This window comes from Larus michahellis, chromosome 6 (genome assembly GCF_964199755.1).
Source record: "Larus michahellis chromosome 6, bLarMic1.1, whole genome shotgun sequence".
Taxonomy (NCBI): domain Eukaryota; kingdom Metazoa; phylum Chordata; class Aves; order Charadriiformes; family Laridae; genus Larus; species Larus michahellis.
The window spans coordinates 5,258,547-5,276,204 of record NC_133901.1 but is presented as its reverse complement, the minus strand read 5'-3'; the positions used below and the strand labels follow the sequence as shown (position 1 = coordinate 5,276,204).

Here is a 17,658-nt window from a genome sequence, read left to right as displayed (position 1 = left end):
TCTGTATTAACAGACTGCATACCAAAACTTCTTAGCCTTCCCCAATCTGATTTTCTTTGCTCTGTCTTGGTAACTGTAGATACACACACAAATCCATCACAAAAAAAGGGACAAATCAATACATTACCACAATCTAATGGAAAAGATATAGAAGAAAAAGCCAGAAGCATAGAAGAGTCAGTCTCAGTTCTGACAACAGCCAGCTATATCCCTGAAGTCTTTAACTCCGTTTTAGCATTTCTACGTGTAAAATCATTAACAACCACCTATCTCTGCAAGACAGTATTCTCAATACAAGGTCAACTGAGGTCAAAGGAAATCTTTCCCACTGCTTGAGTTTTCAAAATGGGTCTCCTCCAGTGTCCACTAACGTTAGAAGCTGTGCTTCAGAAATTAAATGTCATTTACTTCCTACATTTCCACACTCCGAATTAAAGTTGAATTTTGCCATTACTTATAATGCAGCCAGATGTGTGGCAAAGCACACTAAGATACCAGATGTTCATTATTATTCTTTGATTCCACTAACACACATTGCTATTCATTGCTTTCCCCATCAACTTTTGAGAAAATCGTGGGATGAAGACTGAAGTAGCCTATTTTTAATACTTATATTATTACTGTTTGATGATTTTCATGATGCATTATAATGTATGCAATAAAGCATGGAATGGTCGCCTACTGGAGCACCTATAACACTGGACAAAATCCTCCAAATAGTTTGGAGGAAGATACAATTTAAAATAACAAAGACATTAAAATATAACAGTGAATTATTGTGAGGCTTTAAGCTCAGGCACTTAACCTGTTATTATGTTTGACAATGCTCTAGAATTGTAGTCCTACTCTAGAAAATGGTACACCATTCTTTTTCAGCAATCTTCACTCTCACCTGTGGTACAGTTGCCAGACTCTGAAATTGGGTACTGCTTAAGTGCTGCTGCTGCAAAGCAGCAGTCTGCAGCATTAGATGCTGCTGTTGGGCTGCATACATCTGCTGGAGGTACTGAGCAGCTGAGCTAGGAGGACGATGCAAGGCCTGCTGAATAACCTGTGATGAATCAGTAGGTAATTAATTACAATTACAAAGTACACACCATGCTGACATGATGCTGAAGTTTACCTTTACAAGGAAATAAAACCAAATAAATTCTTTCACACCGATCAGGTAATACTGAACTTGCTCCACCACTGTTCTCAAACAAGTCACAGGATATAGTCAACATAAATATATTCACGTCTTCAAGGAAAGCCTGACAATAAGCCAACAATATCACACCATTCATAACACAACATCCAAGCCTCTTAGGTTCTTGTCAACAACTCCTACATAACGGTCCACTTTTTGAAAGATCAGGATAGCATGGGAGAGACTCAATTATCAAACCCAACAGAATGGACAGCGCAGAGTTTGAGTAGACCTAATTTAAAGAACAGCAAGAGGGGGCTGGATCCAAAGCAGCAGTTACACACACACACAGATGCCTCTGGATCCCTGTAGTCAATGTTGGTCAAACAGCTCTACTTTGTGTTATTTTGTAAAGTCTTATGTTAATAATCCATACCTTTAGGGAATGGCGACAAACCCAAACTTTTTAGCATAGCGTGCCCCCTCCCTTATTTGGGAAGCAGGCCTGTACCCTGCACTATTCTTAAGTGGTCGATACCCTTCGGTAAACAATATCTTCTGAAAACCAGTAAGTCAGATACTGAGAAAGAAGATAGCAATTAGGAATGGAAAGTTCATCCTGTGTAAAGTATCACACAATGCCTGTATTTGAGAGCACTGTACAGGACAGGAAAGACTATCTCACAGCCCAGTACCTGGACGGCATGCCGGTCAGAGCCGCTGTAGACAGAGATCTGTGGCAGCTGTGTCCGGGAAGTGGAAGTGGTAGTGATAGTAGTTGTAGACGCAGAACATGTTGTTGTGTTTGGTTCATTCTCCATATTGTGCAGTGTTTGTCCAGCCTGGCAGAATTGAAATAAAAGTGGTTCACAAACAGAAGGCCAGTAGGCAGATTTTAAAGGCAAAAAAATCTAAGCTTCACTGAGTAGAATAACGGACAATTTTCAAATGGATAAATTTGTAGTATTTGCTATTCTTTGACGGAATTTGTTGAGAGATGTGGTTATAATCTTCTAACGTCCATCGACAGTAGCAACAGGTGACCAATTTAAGAATACATGCAAGATTTCCAGCAAGCTACACCGCAGTACTCCCACATCCCTCTTCCCCGCAGCACAGTGCTGAAACCGCTGGCTGACCATTCTGTACATAGAGCAAAACATGTTCTTGGCAAAAATCACCGGTGGCATGCTCTATTTGGAAAGAGATAGAAAGGATGGGGAGAAAAATTCTTTTACTTTTTACAGCAATGTCTCACAAAATACAGCAAGAGCCAAGGAAGAAACTACCTATTTGAAGCATCTCTGATGATTCCTCCCCAACCTTATGAGTCTTCCCTCTGTTGCAGAGTACAGTCTCTCTCCCAAAATGACGTCTTTAAAACTGAATGAATCACATATCTCAATATATGAGGGGTGCTTACTTTAGTTTCTTTTTCAGTATTAGTATTATGATTAACAGGAAATAGCACAGTTGCTGTTTATTGCTTTTAAAAGGATGTTAAAAAAAACGGGTGGGCAGGAGATTTGTTTCCTTTTTACAATAAAGAAGGGCTCAGAAAAATAATCGTTGAGAGAGCTGCAACATACTAGGAAAAAAGTATCATTGCCAAGTGCTTAACAAACCGCCCATTGGATGCTGCATCAAACAGGAACACAATTAGGAGTTTCCAGTCACACAGCCGAAAGCAGAATGCAATGCTGGAGGCTGCTGCTGCTATCTTCACCTCTCAAAACACTACTTTGCAAGTAGAGAACTGCACGCGATGCCATAGTTCCCAAGTACTTGGAATAACTAGATGACCTTTAAAGGTCCCTTCCAACCCAACAGATTCTACGAACTAAACTTTAATAGATACACCATCACCTAAGGACCTCACGCCTATCATTGTATTGTATCTTGCATGTGTTTTGCCATCAAAGAAAATTCATGGCAACAAAGCATGCTTTAAAAGCAAAGATCCCTACTACTAGAACTGAAGAAAAAAATATGGTTTTGTTTTGTTAAAAATCTGGATCTGTTGTGCATCATTGATGTCATTTGTCTACCTACATTAGAGCACAAGCTAACATAGATGGTTAACCACTTCAATTGAAACAAAACCAACATCACTTCTAAAAACTTTACATTAATTTCACATAATGCTAATGAAAAGTACCTTGAAAAAAATCCTCTCTCCTCCAGAGGACATTAAAAGCGCATCAAAATATTTACACCTTCAACTTGTCTAGCTCGTTTTAGCAGAGAGTTATGCAACCAGTTAAATTAGCCTAAGAAAACAACATTGGATGTTTGATTTCCTTCGTTCTCAGCCACATTTTGGATGTATTATTAGTGAGAAGTTACAATTTAACCCACTCTACGAGCTATTCCATCAGAAGTTCACCCTGTGAGAGCTGTTAATCCTGTAGCTGAAAGTGTCTCATTTCCAAAAATAATTTTGCCACTATGTTCCTGCATTGGATGTACAAGGAAAATAAGAAAGAGCTCCTAAACTTTTGTTCAGCGTAGCGTGGCGCTGAGCTGCATCTCAGTTCCTCCTCTAACACCTCACTTCCAGCCGAGATGAGACGGCTACTTGCCACCCCTCGGAACTGCCGCCACGCAAACACCAGGCAGCACAGCACCAACACGCAGAAACAGCGTGCCCTCTCTCGGCTGAAGGAGCTGTAATGTGCTTCAACAGATGACACTTGTTAGAAACCTCCCCTCTCTTAATGTGAGGAGTGGAATGCTTAAGGGAGAAGAGGAAATACACAAAATATGGTTGTTTTTAGCAAGGGAAGCAAGAATCCATTACAATTCAGTAAATGGGTATTTTATGACAGAAAGCATAAAAACCAATACAGGCTTAAAATCAAACTGCCTTTACAGCTTTGCTTTACAATGCTGTATATGTAGAGATCACTTCTAGTTATAAAAAAAACCCTCTCAGGTACAATTGAAAATAATGATCGGAAATTGTTCATTGAGCACTCAGCGCTATCAAAAAGGCAAAACTCCTAACTTATAGTAAAATTAATTTTGTTAAATATACGATGAAGAACTTAGAATGATATTGCCTGTGAGCAACTTTAACTCAAAAGAACCTCTAATGCAAAGTAAGTTTTAGAAAACACAACTTTAAACAACCACTACACATTTAAGCAAGCCCAAAACACAAAGCACAACAAAAAACTATATTGAAAATAAGTATTTATTCAAGCAGTAACAGTATGAGATACCACATAATTTCAAATTACACTGTGCTTAATGTAAATATTCAGAAGTTTTGTTCTCTATATTTTTTGGTCAAAGCAAATAACTAAAGTAAAAAAATACCTGCTATTCTATACTAATAACATTAAACTACCTTCACAGTGGATATGAATGTCACTACTCCTGTTTTAGAGAGTTTGGCTTTTGGTAAACATCATGGTAATAACTAACACTGCTGCCAATCTGCAACCATAACTGGTATTTGAAAATAGGTTTGGTATTTGGGATTTTTTTTCTTAAGATATACAGTTTATTCTTACTCTTTCCATTCACGACCTCTCCTTACTACTCCAAGGGTACAAAACACAGAAAATAAAGGAAAAGTCTAACCCCTATGGGCATTTTTGTATGTGACCCAAGGCTCCAAAATAAACCCTCTCTCTTTCCCCCCACTCCAGCTACAGTATAGGCCAACCTTACCCAAACCTTGGGGTTCTGTATTTTTCTTTAAAAAAAGGAAATTTAAAACAGTGCTCTGTGGAAATACAACCCACGCCTCGCGGTGCAACTTGCCGCTGCGAACCGTCACGGAGCGGCCCAGCCGGGGGGCAGCCGGGGCCCGGGGCGCTAAGGGAACCCTGGAGCGGCTCCTCAGGCAGCGGCCAGGCCCCTCGGCGGCCGCTCCCCGCCGCGGGCCGGCCCGGCCCGTCCCCTCAGCCCGCCGCACCGGGCCGCGGCCTCGCCCAGCCCCTCCTCCTCCGCCGCCACAACCGGCGGCCGCGCTCCGGCCCAGCGCTACCGGGAAGGGAGGAAAGGCGGGCGGGAGGGGAGGCACCCGCTCCCCGCGGGGGCTGGCCCGCCGCCGGGGTGCTGTCAGGGCGCGGGTCCCCGCCTACGCGCCCCGCCCCGCCACGGCCTGGCCGGGGCCTGCCGCTGCCGCTCCCCCTCCTCCGCGCGTCCCGCCGGGAGACTCGCCTCGGACAAGCCGCTCACTCCGCTTCCGCCATCTTCTCGCCTCCCTCAGGGGGAGGCGCCGCGCAGGCGCGTTGGGCGCCGCCGTTGCCGCCGCCGGGCACGTGACGGCGCCCGCCGCCATGTTGTCGTTGGAGCTGGGCGTCGTCCGTGAGGTGAGGCCGGGCCTGGGCTGTCAGCGGCCGGCACCGCCGGCCCTTCTGGGTCGTGGTGGGGGAACGAGTGGCTTCACGGTAGTGCAGGGAGGTTGTGGTGGGGAGCAGTAGCCCTGCTGGGGTGAGGGGCCTGGCCTCCCTCAAGGCCCGCGGCGCTGTGTGGCAGCAGGGACAATTGCAATTTTCCTGTGGGAGCGGCAGAGTTGAGCGATATGTTCCTAGGGGCTGTGGCAAATAAGCTTTCTTCACAGAATCATAGAATGGTTAGAGTTGGAAAGGACGATAAAGACTATCTAGTTCCACCCCCCTGCCCTGGGCAGGGACACCTCCCACCAGGCCAGGTCGCTCAGAGCCCCGTCCAACCTGGCCTTGAACCCCTCCAGGGATGGGGCAGCCACAGCTTCTCTGGGCAATCTCATGCTTTTGCCATAGTAGGGAAATGATACGTGATGATTTGAGAGTGCTGTTGAGAGGTTAGTCAGGGAAATATCTACTCATAGTGCTTTTCCACATTGGCTGCTCAAGGATCTCAGCAGCTCCAACCAGGACACTGGTGGTGAACTTCTCTGAGGGATATGAAACAGAAGAGTCTTTTAGCTCCGTTAACTTAGCTTTCGGTGCCTTCCTACAAAATGTTGGCTCTCGAGCCTTTCCCTGCCATGGGGAAGACCAATTCTCCCTCTAAATTAACCTTAATTGTTCAGAGATGAATTAATTCCTGTCTGTAGGTGGTAGCAGCTCCTGTGTATTACCTGGCATAAATAAGCAAAGCTCAACCTCCACAAAGACAAGTAGCCACTATACCACATAAGCCTAATTCGAATCTTACATGGGACATCTTGACAAACTTGGCACCTCTCTCTTCACAAAATGTCTTTCTGTGATGAAGAAATACCTTCTGTATCTTCGAATTGCATAGCATTATTCTGTAGCCTCCAGGCATACTAGTATTTTCAAATTTCCTTGTATTCTCAATGATACAAGAAGCAAGCAGCTACATTGGACAGAAGTGCTGGCTCCTGACACTAAATATTTGACAGAGAACCAGTTGTGTGAGTGAAAATGAAATTGGCTAAAAATCGATAATTAAAAACTGACAGTTGGATATGAAGGGGGAAAACAACTGCCAGATGTCTAGCAGCTAGTTGGGATACATAAGTATTTTGCAAAGAAAAGAACCTCAGCAAGTGTCTTATAAAACTCAAATACCTTCCAAAGCATTATAGATGAGCTTAAACTGTTGCAGGATGAAGCAGTTACACTGACCACAGGTGGACTACCTGTGACAAGTAGTGGTAATTTACCAGCTCTAATGAGGATGCCTTGTTTGTATAAAAGATCAGATGATGATTCTGTAGGCGAAAATAGGAATTCTCATAGGTTAAAAAAGAAGGAGGTGTAGGGAAGGTGAAGACTCATGCTGAAATACCCTTGGAGATCTGGTAGAAAACAGAAAACACATTGGAAGTCCTGGTGCAAGATATGGGTGAGTAGATACAGCAAGGTACTTCCTGATGCTCAGAAAGGATTTAAGACTGCCTGGAAGCTGGGTGGAGCAAATAACTTTCTTCTGAGGAGAAAAAAACCCCAGCCAACCACTGCAGGAAGGTCAGGTAGCATGAAAAAGAATTCTGTGCTTTGTAACCACACTTAAGGCAAACACCAAATAGGGCCTTAAATTATTTTACTGTATTTGCTAGCACGAGAAAGAGCAAAGTGTGTGGATTAGAAAGTGCTGATCTCGCGTAGCAGCCTGTAACTGAGCACGGAAAAGCTGAACTCTGTGCTGCTCTGATAAAAATATCCATGTATGATGCCGATTGAAATTGGTTTTACTGTAAGAGAAGAAAACAAAGGTTCCTTATGTTTTAGGACTGCCAGAAACATCCATCTGTTAGGAAGTGTTGGGCAATGTAAATATGTGTTATCAAATAGGCAAAGCGGGAAGGAAATACTCCTTGCAGTGATAAGGTGGTTTATGATTAACAGTTTTAATAAAATACCTTCTGTTAACCAACTCCTATCGCCCCCTTAGTTAAAAAAACATCCTTCCTGTTTCTTTCTTAGAAATATCTCTTTAAAAATATCTTAGCCACTTGATACATGGTAATTAAAACTTCACCTTTAGAATCCTTATAGAAAATATTTTAGTCAACAGTCGTAAGAAACGCAGTGCTATTGCTTCCGAGCAGCTCTGCGTTAAAATTCCGCTTTGTGTTAAAACCCCGAATTCTCTGTGGCTCCTCTCAAACGGGGCTGGTGGTGACAAAATTGGCGGCGGGGTCACGGCACGAAGCTGATGGCCAAGGAGCCAGCGAGAGGTGCCCAGGGCTGCCGGTCCTGGCCCTCAGACGAGTTTGGTCCTACCCGACGGCCCAGCGAGACCCGGCGGCGGCTCTCTCGGAGCTCTTAACCCTCACACGTAGGGGGGTCCTGTTTGTACCTAAGTGAAACGATGGCGTTCCTCCTCCGCCCCTCTCCCGGCTGCGGTGAAGCCCCGCAGGATGAGCCGCTGCCGAAGGAGGCCGCGGACCCAGCCGCGCCGGCGCCAGGGCGGTGCTGCCGCCCGGCAGTCCCAGCGTGCCTGGCGGTGGGCTGTACCAACTGCCAGGGAAGGGAGGAGAGGGGCCAACGAGGTGGCAGCTGGATATACCAGCTCAGCCGCCTTTCCTGCCGGCTGCCTCCCCCCTTCCGCCTCGGCGTGGAGCATTCCGCTCCGCAGGTGTGTGCGGGGAAGAGTCCACATACCGCGCCGGGGGGGAGCACACACACACAGACGAGGCGTGGCGCCCGCCCTCCCCGGGCGGCACAGCCGGTGATCGGCTGCTCCCGGACCGCCTCCGCCTCCCCGTGGGGCAGCGCCCGTGGTCCCCTGCCGCACGGCTCCGCGCTCCCCGCCCCATCCCAGTGCTTACACCCCTTTCACTCGGCGTGGTCCCGCCCGCCCTGGGCTGGCGCCGTGAGGAGGGGGCGGGTCCGCGGCGCGCTCGAGGGACGGCGGCAGCTGCGCGACCCCCGCCGCCTCCGCCCGGTCCCGTCGCCCGCCCGCCGCCCCGGGCCGGGCCGCCCGCCGCCGGGAGGGGGGGATGCCGACACAGCGGGACAGCAGCGGCAACAGCACCATGTCGGCTCCGGGTGGCGGAGGGGGCGGACTCGGCGGGGACAGCGCCCACCAGGTCCGGGTGAAAGCCTACTACAAGGGGTGAGTGAGGGCGCGGGGGCGGCCGGGTCCGGGCAGGCGGCGGCCGGCGTGAGGAGAGGGTTGTGGGGGCCGGGGCCGGTGGGCTGGGCCGGGAGAGGGGCTGGGGGGCCGGGGCTGAGGCGAGCGGGGCCGGTGGGCCGGGCCGAGCCGCGCCGAGCGCCCCCGGATCGCCCTCCTCCTGCCGTGGCCTCAGCGGTAAACAGGGATGTACCTGAGGGGCCTCTATCACCCCGCGGCCCCCGCACCCCCAGGCCCTGGTTGTTGACCTGCTGTCAGTAATAAACGTATTTTCCTTCATAACGCTTTGTTGGGGGACATATCCCAAAATTCACACTTAAAAATATACGTTCGGGGTCCAGCTTTGGTCCCTGTCTCTGCATGTTAAGTGATAATGAGTTCTAAAGGAAGAGGATGTTTGGATGAAAAACCTATTTAATAAATTTTTAAGCTGCTTCCCGGGGACTAAGTGGCTTCCGAGGAAGGCTGTGAATGAGAACTAAGATACGTCTACTGTCAATTGTGCTTCTGCTGTAAAAAACGTACAAGAGGTCTGCGCAGTGAAAATCTGAACGTCGCTTGTCTAATTCAGCATCTCTCCAACAATAACATATAAGGCAGAAGAAGTGTTCTGCTTTGGGTGCACAACTTCCTATTAAATAGTAACAGTTACAGGACCTGACTTTAAAAGTTGGAGTGCAAGGGTTGAAAGTGGTTCATTGGGCCATGAAGTCTGAGAGGAGGTGATCTAAGCAGAAAAAAACGTAGGTTGCGTTTTTTGGGTTAAGGTTGAACACATGCTTCTCTCGACAGCTTCCTTCCAGTTAGCTGTATTAAGTACAAGAAAAGATTTATTGTATTTACACTATTTATCTCTAGTGTTATCATTTTAAGGAGAGGTGTAGAAACCAAGCTGAGCATTTGGTATTTGCTACCTAGTTTGATTTTTGGCTTGTGTCTGCTTTGGGGCTTTTTTTGACAGAAGTCTGTAGAAGTACTGTAGAGACTGGCACAATCTGTGGCTTTAAAGGACGTGTGAAACACTGTCAAAGTAATAGTACATGAAATTCTAAGCTCTTTGTTTTACAGTCCCTTTAATCCACCATTTCTTAAGGATGTGGTGATGCCCCTGGCTATTGGCTGGCAGAAGTGTTCATTTGGTCAGGCAGTGAACTAAAGTGTGAAGTGTTCTGGGTTAAAACCATTTATTTTTCTTCTGCTGGGTTGGTTTTAATCTTGATCATTTCCACATGCAATCACATGAATTCTTGCTTTAGCACAGGGAGGCTATGGTGCAAGAAGAGCGAGAAAGCAGCTCAGGGTTGTGGGAGTGAGGAAGAAAACTGCTATGTTGGGCAGGAATGCTGGCTCATGACACTTATATATTAGGTAATAATTTCCCAGACACTGGAATGTTTCTTTTGAGTCTCGGGTATGGACTTTTTATCAGTTAATGCAATTATCATTTACTTTTAATAACGATTCTGAGTCATATAGGGTGTTGCTTAACCATTGTGAATACCAACAAACTAACAAGCTGAATGCCTTAGTCATGATTTATTTTGAGATCTAAACAAATTATTCTCTCCACTTCCTTACAACGGAAGGTCTCATGCCTTCTTCTCAGACTGGCACTATCAAGAAGTGGGTATTGAAGCAAAGCACTTTACCTGCACTTACATTGAAATGACTTGGAGACTGAGGATCTAAATGCTGATATCAGAGGCAGTATTTTCCCCTGTTGTCAAATAAACTGTCTCAAGATTAGAGCAGGATAGAGGATTTAATGGGAAATAGTGTTAATCAGGAAATGTTAATCTCTCTTAATTTCTTTCTAATAGAAGCATTCAAGTGGGTTGTAGAAATTATTGTGAAAGTCTTGCTAGGAAGGTCTTTCCAACTTCCAGAAGCATTTCTGGTTAAAGAAAAAAAACCAGCAACGCAGAAGCACAGATTTTTTTCTTGAAATGGCTGGGAATCCGATAGTCAGGATACTCCCTTGGGGCTGGAGACGCTGAGCAAAGAGCCGAACCTGAATCCCCAAAACATCCCTGAGTCTGGCCCAGAGCCTAATTGCTTTTCTCAGCCAAGACAAAGGCTTTCATGAAGAACTCTTTGAAGGGTCTTTGTTTCATTCAACCGTGCAGTGGTAATTCTTTATCTTAAATTCATGAAATATGTAAAACCAGGAAGGAAAGTTTTCCTAAAATGAACAGAGATTGTGAGAATAAGAGGACGGGAATTCCCAGAGACTTGGGAATTAGGACATTAGGTTGAGTTTATCCAGGTATTTCCTTCTCTCAGGTAAGCCACGCTTATCTTTCTCATAGGGCTGGTTGTTTAAAATGCTGAAAATAGTCTTACCTGTTTTAAAGAGTTACCGTAATCTGTGCAGTGTCCATAACAGAGGCTCCTGAGTGAGTTCTTAGGAATTGCATTTTTATACCAGATGTTTACATACTTTTTTGTTGATAGAGTAACAAAGTGTAGCAGCTTCAAATGTGTGGTACTGAACAGCATCTGTAATTACAACCATTTCAGTTTTCTAATATTATTCAAAATTTACCTTTTGTCTTATCTCATTTGTTGTATATGCTTTTTGTCAGTTCAGTACAAGAAGGTATTATATCATTAATACACATGGGGAGGATTGTATTGTAGCAGTAGAGAACAGGTAGGAATAATACAGTGCTTGTGCACTAGGAATCCTGTAGAATTAATGTTGTTGATTTTTAAAAAAAAGAGACAAAACCAACCAAACAACAAACTTGAAGAACCCTTTTTCCGTCATGATTAGAACTGCTAGCTTGTGTTCTTTCAGTGCCTGACACAGATTTTGCACCGTTTTAACTGTGCAGGCTGCAATGTAGGTTAGACTTTTAATATAGTTAAGGGCATAGGTTACTAATGCTTTGCCCACCTTCACTTTGATTTCGTGCAAATGAAAAATACTGACAGTCCTTTCATGATACATGTTAAACTTGCTTCTTTTCTTAATTTTAATACATTTATGTGAGTAGGAAAAGTGGGGGGAGAGATTTCCATTTTAATTGTAAAATCAAAATGTGCCTCCATAAATATTTCCAGGAAATTAATTTCTTAAGAATTTTTGGGTTCTTGCATCCTTTCCTTATATTGCTTTCTGTCTTGAGCACTTCCCAGTCAGTTCTTCAGCTCAGTGGCTTTCATTGTCTGTTAAGGATCAAATTCCACATAGGAGAGTGTTCAGCTTAAGAAAGCTTCGGTTTAAGCCTATGAACGCATTTTCACCCCTTCTTGCAGTTTCAGCATTGGCTCATTTTCTGGTGTTACATTTTTTTTTTCCAGAAAAAGAGATTGCAGGAGCAGGCAATTTGAGACCTCAGACTCCCACAGGGGAAAGAGATGCTTCAAATTGTTCTGAATGGCAGTGCCTGCACGTTACGGTACTGAAATGATACTGAACCAGCAGAATTCTCCAGGAGTCTGGTACAGGTTAATTTCCATGAGCTGTAACAAGACATTGTCAAAAGCTTTAATAACTGACCCAGGTGTGTGATAAATATGTGGATATGTAGATAATATGCGATTATGTATCTGTATATTTCCACATATATAATATGTGATAGCTATGTTAGGCCACAGGTGGAGAAATCTAAAGCAGTGTAGTCCCTGTTCTTGCAGCTGATTGTTCTCCCAGAGAAGTTTAAGCTCAGAAGTGAAAAACAATATGAATATTGAGTTGCATTTAACTGTTGGCGTTGTTTTTTTTTTGTTTGTTTTGTTTATTTGGTTGGTTGTAGGTGGTGTTTGTTTTCTTTTTGTTAAAGGATGTTGTGACTGTTGGATGATCTGTAAAAGAAAAGGCATGAGAAAAGCTGTTTGATCTCAGAGGAAAGGTGGGGAAGGTAGTGATGAGGTCTAGAGATATTTAAAATCTGTTCTGTAGTGTTCGTGTTTAGATTTACCATTTGCATTTTCCCTGTCTTCCTATGGTTAATCTTTTACTGATTCTTACTTTTGCAGGATGTTGATTCAAGCAAGCCTTTTATTAATACGAATAAAATGATCCTTTATTAATATTTATGGGAGCTATAAATGACAATATTTCTACTGAAAGTAGTTCAGGACAATCTCTCTCTTGTTTATTTGCATATTTCTACTTGCAGGTCCCCGATTAAGACCTATTATTAAAAAAATGGTGCTTCTATAGCTAATAGTTAATAGAGTTAATTGATGCATCCAGATATGGTGGTGTGCTTGAATCAGATTTCCTTGTTATTCCCTGTGTGTGTCTTCAGGAGACAAATGAGGACATTGTGCCTTAGAATAGCTTTATAACAAACATGCTTATTAAAAGCAGGGCATAAGCTTATCTTCATCGGAAGGAAAGGGCTATTGTCAAGAAATTTTTTCCCATGTCTTAATGAAAGAAAGCATTTTGTATTTTTTCGTGCAAGGCTGTGGTCCGCCTTAACTTTCCTTTGTTCTTTAACTTAGCCTACTAGTTTTTGTTTAAAATGCCAAATTTCTTCTCTGTAGAGTTTAACTTTATGTCTTAGCTTGAGTGAATACAGCTTTTTCCCAATGACCACATCATCAATGCAGTGTTAGGTGCAAGAAATGTGGAAAGCACGTTTTAAAGCAAAGGTGTGATAACAGAACCGCCCTGGAAGTGAGACCTGTCTCAGTAGAAATTGTCAGTGTCATCAGTATGGTTAAAATGGCAAAATAAAGCTCGTAGAAAGACCTGCAATCTTTCAGTTTCTTTCTTATGTAAAGCTGGCTTCACGTATTAGGAAAAGTGTGCTAGATGTTGCTTGTAGAACCTTATTCATTCTTCCTTTTTTTTTTTTTTGTGTATTGCTATTAGCTAGGGTTCTCTGAAAGGCTGATTAGTGTTTTTTTTATAGCAGAGAGGGTGAGATCTTCCAAATGTACTTAACTGTCTGATACATGTCCTGCTGGAGGTATTTGAGTAGTAATTTAGAGAACTTTCTTAAATTCTAAAATAATTAAACTCCTTTTATTTGAAGGACAACTATTTTGCTACTTGAAGGTAGCAACAAGTAGGAAGAGTGGCTTTTTTTCACTTGGTACCAGCTTTTACTTTATAGATATGGAAGGATTCCTGGGCTGTTTGGTACATCTTAACATTATGACTTTTTCTTTTCACTGTAGTGCAGGTAAATCTGTTTTAAGTGGACTTGAGTTATCAAATTTGGAAACCTACTGAACTGTTTTTGCTAATACTTTTTTTTTTTTTGAAATCTTCAGTTTTTGCTAGAGCATCAGTGATGACAGTCTCTTGAGGTTGTGGTCTGTCACCTAACTCTTTTTGCTTGTCTGGCAATAATAGTCATGTAATCATCACTTCTTTTAACATACCCTCTCCCATTACTGACTAGTTCAATCACAAAATAAACCGCAATAGTTGAAATACTTAATTCTGACTTCAGAACTTAACTTTTTGTTTAAGAAAATATTCCAAAGTGAATATATCTGCACTAAAATGGGAATAAATGAAGGGATGGTAAACTCTAGCACAAAATGAATGAAGTTGCTAAGTAAGCAGTGCCTTATTTCCTTCCCTGACAAACAGGAAATACAGGTTAAGACTTTGTCTCCTAATGTAGGCTCCTGGGTTTCTCTTTGGTTGATGCCTGGGTGTCTGTAACAGAGACAAACGTTGGCATTGGGTTTGCAGCTTGTGCTTTTTCAGAGAGGATGCGAAGGGAGAACTTCGTATCGGAGAGAACACAGTTTGTCTTGGGGGACGGGTGCAATCGGGTGTTTCAAACAAAGCCCCATTTGCCCCAAAGTACTGTACTGTGTCTAAATATTGGGGTCTAAATATTGTTTTGGTTTGCATTTTGTTTCATGTGGAAAGAAGAGGAGCAATTCCGCAAACAAATAATGTAGCAACTTTTTGACTGCTTTATTCAGATTACTTAAGAGGTGTCATTTTACTATCCTAACCATTTACTGAAATCTTTCCCTTAACTAAACTAACCATGTTCATGCTTATAAATCCAGAAGTAGGCTAGCTGTTCTTCTAGAGTGCTTAGAAATCGCTAGTTTGTTTTATTCATGCTGCTGAACTTCAAGGAGCCTCAGGCAAGCATGTTTATCACATGTGTTCTCTGCCACTCCTGAAAGTGGTTCAGGTTCAGTGACCACAGTATGTTGTGTTAAGTCACCTTCTTGATACCATTCTGCCCATGCACAAGATGATTTAAAGAGGTTTAAATTGCTGCATATGTACGCTTCAGTCTGGTAAGTATGCTGATGTGAATTTTGACCAGATCCAAACTTTGTCTGCTGCTTCAATTATTTTTTTCCCACCACCAAATACTGCTGGTGGGTGGCATCAACTGAAACAAATCCCAACTGGCAGAGGTTTTTTGGGAAGATTAGTCTCATAGCTTGAACATTTGGCTTATGCGAGGTGTTTGAAGAGTGTCTTGTAAACAGCCCTCTCTTGTTTTTCCTCCACCTTCCTCTGAACCGTATCTCTGAAATCCTTTGTTTAAAGGACTGCAACCCTGAGTCACCTGGTCCCCTGTAAAGCCCAGTAAATACCAAGACAATGGGTTAGCATTTTGTGTTAACATATTTAAAACACCAGGTTAACTAACTCTTAATTATAACAGAAGTACCCATTCTGCATAACAGTGAAGTAGTAAATTTTAATCCTAAATACACGTTTCTCTGTCAGCCTTCCCTGTCGCAGTGAAGCATCACGGGTCTGTTTTTTAAAGGAACTTTTAATATTTGGAACATCCCCCCTAATCCGCTAGGAAACCTGTTTAATATTTTTAATTAATTTTTCATAACATCTACACAATCAAAATTTAGCTGGAGAATATGTATATGTTCTTACAATGGTTTGATATCTTATAACAAAATAACTGTTAAAGAGCAGGCAAACCCAGCAACACATTAATAATGTTCTTCAAAATGTTTCCAGCATTTAATTCTTCAGTTTCCACTGTTGTAACTCATTCCTGTGTGTGGTTAATATCTGCTGCAGCTCACTTCATAGGTATTAGGGCATTTAAATCTTAATTTTTCTTAAGCAGATACCCGAAGGGTTAAATGTCAACTAGTTGGTAATAAAAATCACTTGGAGCCTGACTTTGCTACAGAAAGGGAATTTACATGCTAATGGTTTACAACATTAATATTTTTCAGGGGGCTGCAGCAGGGATGGGGTTTATATTAGTGGTATATGGAAGGCATTAGAGGTGATGATCAAGTGCTACATATTGCAGTATAATTCCTCAAACTTATTTTTCTCTCGCTCAGGGACATCATGATAACGTATTTTGAACCTTCCATCTCATTTGAGGGACTGTGCAATGAAGTTCGAGACATGTGCTCCTTTGACAACGAACAGCTTTTCACCATGAAATGGATTGATGAAGAAGGTAAATCAATGCTTGGTGCTTGATCTTATGACACATATTTGATTGATACGTTTCTCAGCTATCTAGCTCTCCTCTCCCTTTCATCTTTTCCTTTCCCTCTGCCTTCATAACATAAGCTTATAAAACATACTCCATAAATACGTTTTTAGAAATAGTAAATCTGGCTCTAAAAATAATGCTAGAGCTCTCTAGAGTATATCTTAATGGAAAGGTCATTCAGATGACTTAGCGCGGAGAGCTCTATTTTTTTTACCAAACAAATAAATTAAAACTCAGTGATTATCAAAATATGAATTCAGTGTTACTGTGTGTTAGGAAGGGAATGGAGTATTCCTTTGTACTGCTGGAGAGGCACATGGTTCCCCTTAAGTCTTAAATCTTTGAGAGCTAAGCTAATCTTAAATGGTACAAACCACAGCATTTATCTACAGTATTGATACAACTTAATATATAATTGAGTTGTATATGTAACCATAACAATTATATTTTGAGTGTTTGTATCAGCAACCTATTAACACGTAACTATTAGTAAAACTTCTTTTAACTATTGAAAGAGAAGTTACTTGTCCAAGTAGCTTTTCATCCAAGTGTAGTAGTAACAGCCTTGGCTGAGAACTCTTCTTGTCTCTGGTGCTTACCCTATCCGTGTTAAAATTTGCCTTGGATGAAAAATGTTCAGCATCTGTTCTCCCTTTTACTTAACAGATGTAGTTCAGTTCTGAGCTCTGTGCAATTTTTGAAAAGGTTATTTGTAGTTCCTATTTTCTTTGTGGAACCGGTGTGTTCTGCACCTAGGTTTTGAGCTACACCAAAGAGATGTCTGAATTATGAAATAGCTGTTGAGTTATTTTAATATGCTAAGTACTTGATGCAATACATAAAAGGCCATAATGTGCAGTGATTTGTCGGCAGTGATTAGTGTTTGTGTGCAGTGATTAGCATAAATGGTGCTTATAGAACTGTTTCCTCCCCTTCTCACAGCTTTCCCATTCATAATTGGGCGAGTGCCAGTTTATTCAGAGCTTAAAGCTAAACATGGACCAAAGCTGATTTTTGGAAGTGCTGTATGGGCAGGTGTGTTGAAAATTATGTGGTCTTGGGAATCTGAGCTGGTTTTCTTTCCTTTTTTATTTTTTCCTTCCTCTCATCATTCCCAAGTTATTTACACCTGGCAGATGCAGTAAAGTAAAATGAACAGTGTTTATGACCAAACCTTCTGTGCAGAGTTGAACATTTACACCACAGTAAGCTAGCTGTTCTGTTTTATCTTGAGGATAATAGACTTCTCACTGAAGAGGGAGAGTCAGTCATAGTAAGAAGTACGTATTTTCTTAATGAAATATTTGTAGAAAATTTTGTGCCGATTGAATGGTTTACTTGAAGGAACAGTTTTGTCTCAATTTCTGCTCTTTAGAGGTGGGTTTTTGAAAATAAGGAATGCTGCTGTTAAAATGTTTTTTTTCATGTATTCACATAGGATTCAATTTTCACAAGCAATCTATGTTTGCTTTAATCATTGACTTCCAGTTTAATGTCAGTAGAGGAAAAAATTAATCTGGTAATGAAGAGTGCGTTTAAAAAAAATCCCTCATCTTT

The 17,658-nt window shown here is 42.5% G+C and overlaps 2 protein-coding genes across 15 annotated transcripts in view; one reads left to right on the top strand and one right to left on the bottom strand.

Moving 5' to 3' along the window:
- The window catches only part of PHC3 (polyhomeotic homolog 3), a 38,869-nt gene extending 33,492 nt beyond the window's left edge, over nucleotides 1-5,377 (bottom strand). For 8 of the 12 annotated variants that reach the window (XR_012587521.1, XR_012587522.1, XM_074591051.1 and 5 more), the window contains exons 1-3: nucleotides 5,303-5,377; nucleotides 1,825-1,971; nucleotides 893-1,051 (exon numbers count right to left, since the gene is read on the bottom strand). Coding sequence is in view for 10 of the 12 variants with exons in the window: in XM_074591051.1 (XP_074447152.1) it covers nucleotides 893-1,051; nucleotides 1,825-1,950 (285 nt within the window). In the remaining 2 variants the exon portion in view is untranslated. The remainder of the gene's footprint in view (nucleotides 1-892; nucleotides 1,052-1,824; nucleotides 1,972-5,302) is intronic. The other 4 variants (XM_074591056.1, XM_074591057.1, XM_074591058.1 and 1 more) reach the window with 1 other exon arrangement.
- A 3,030-nt stretch (nucleotides 5,378-8,407) lies between these two features.
- The window catches only part of PRKCI (protein kinase C iota), a 28,919-nt gene continuing 19,668 nt past the window's right edge, over nucleotides 8,408-17,658 (top strand). Inside the window, exons 1-2 of one of the 3 annotated variants that reach the window (XM_074591773.1) lie at nucleotides 8,408-8,656; nucleotides 15,941-16,062. In XM_074591773.1, the coding sequence (XP_074447874.1) occupies nucleotides 8,541-8,656; nucleotides 15,941-16,062 (238 nt within the window). In that variant the 5' untranslated portion in view covers nucleotides 8,408-8,540. Of the gene's footprint in view, nucleotides 8,657-12,063; nucleotides 12,184-15,940; nucleotides 16,063-17,658 lie in introns of those variants that run through there. The other 2 variants (XM_074591775.1, XM_074591774.1) reach the window with 2 other exon arrangements.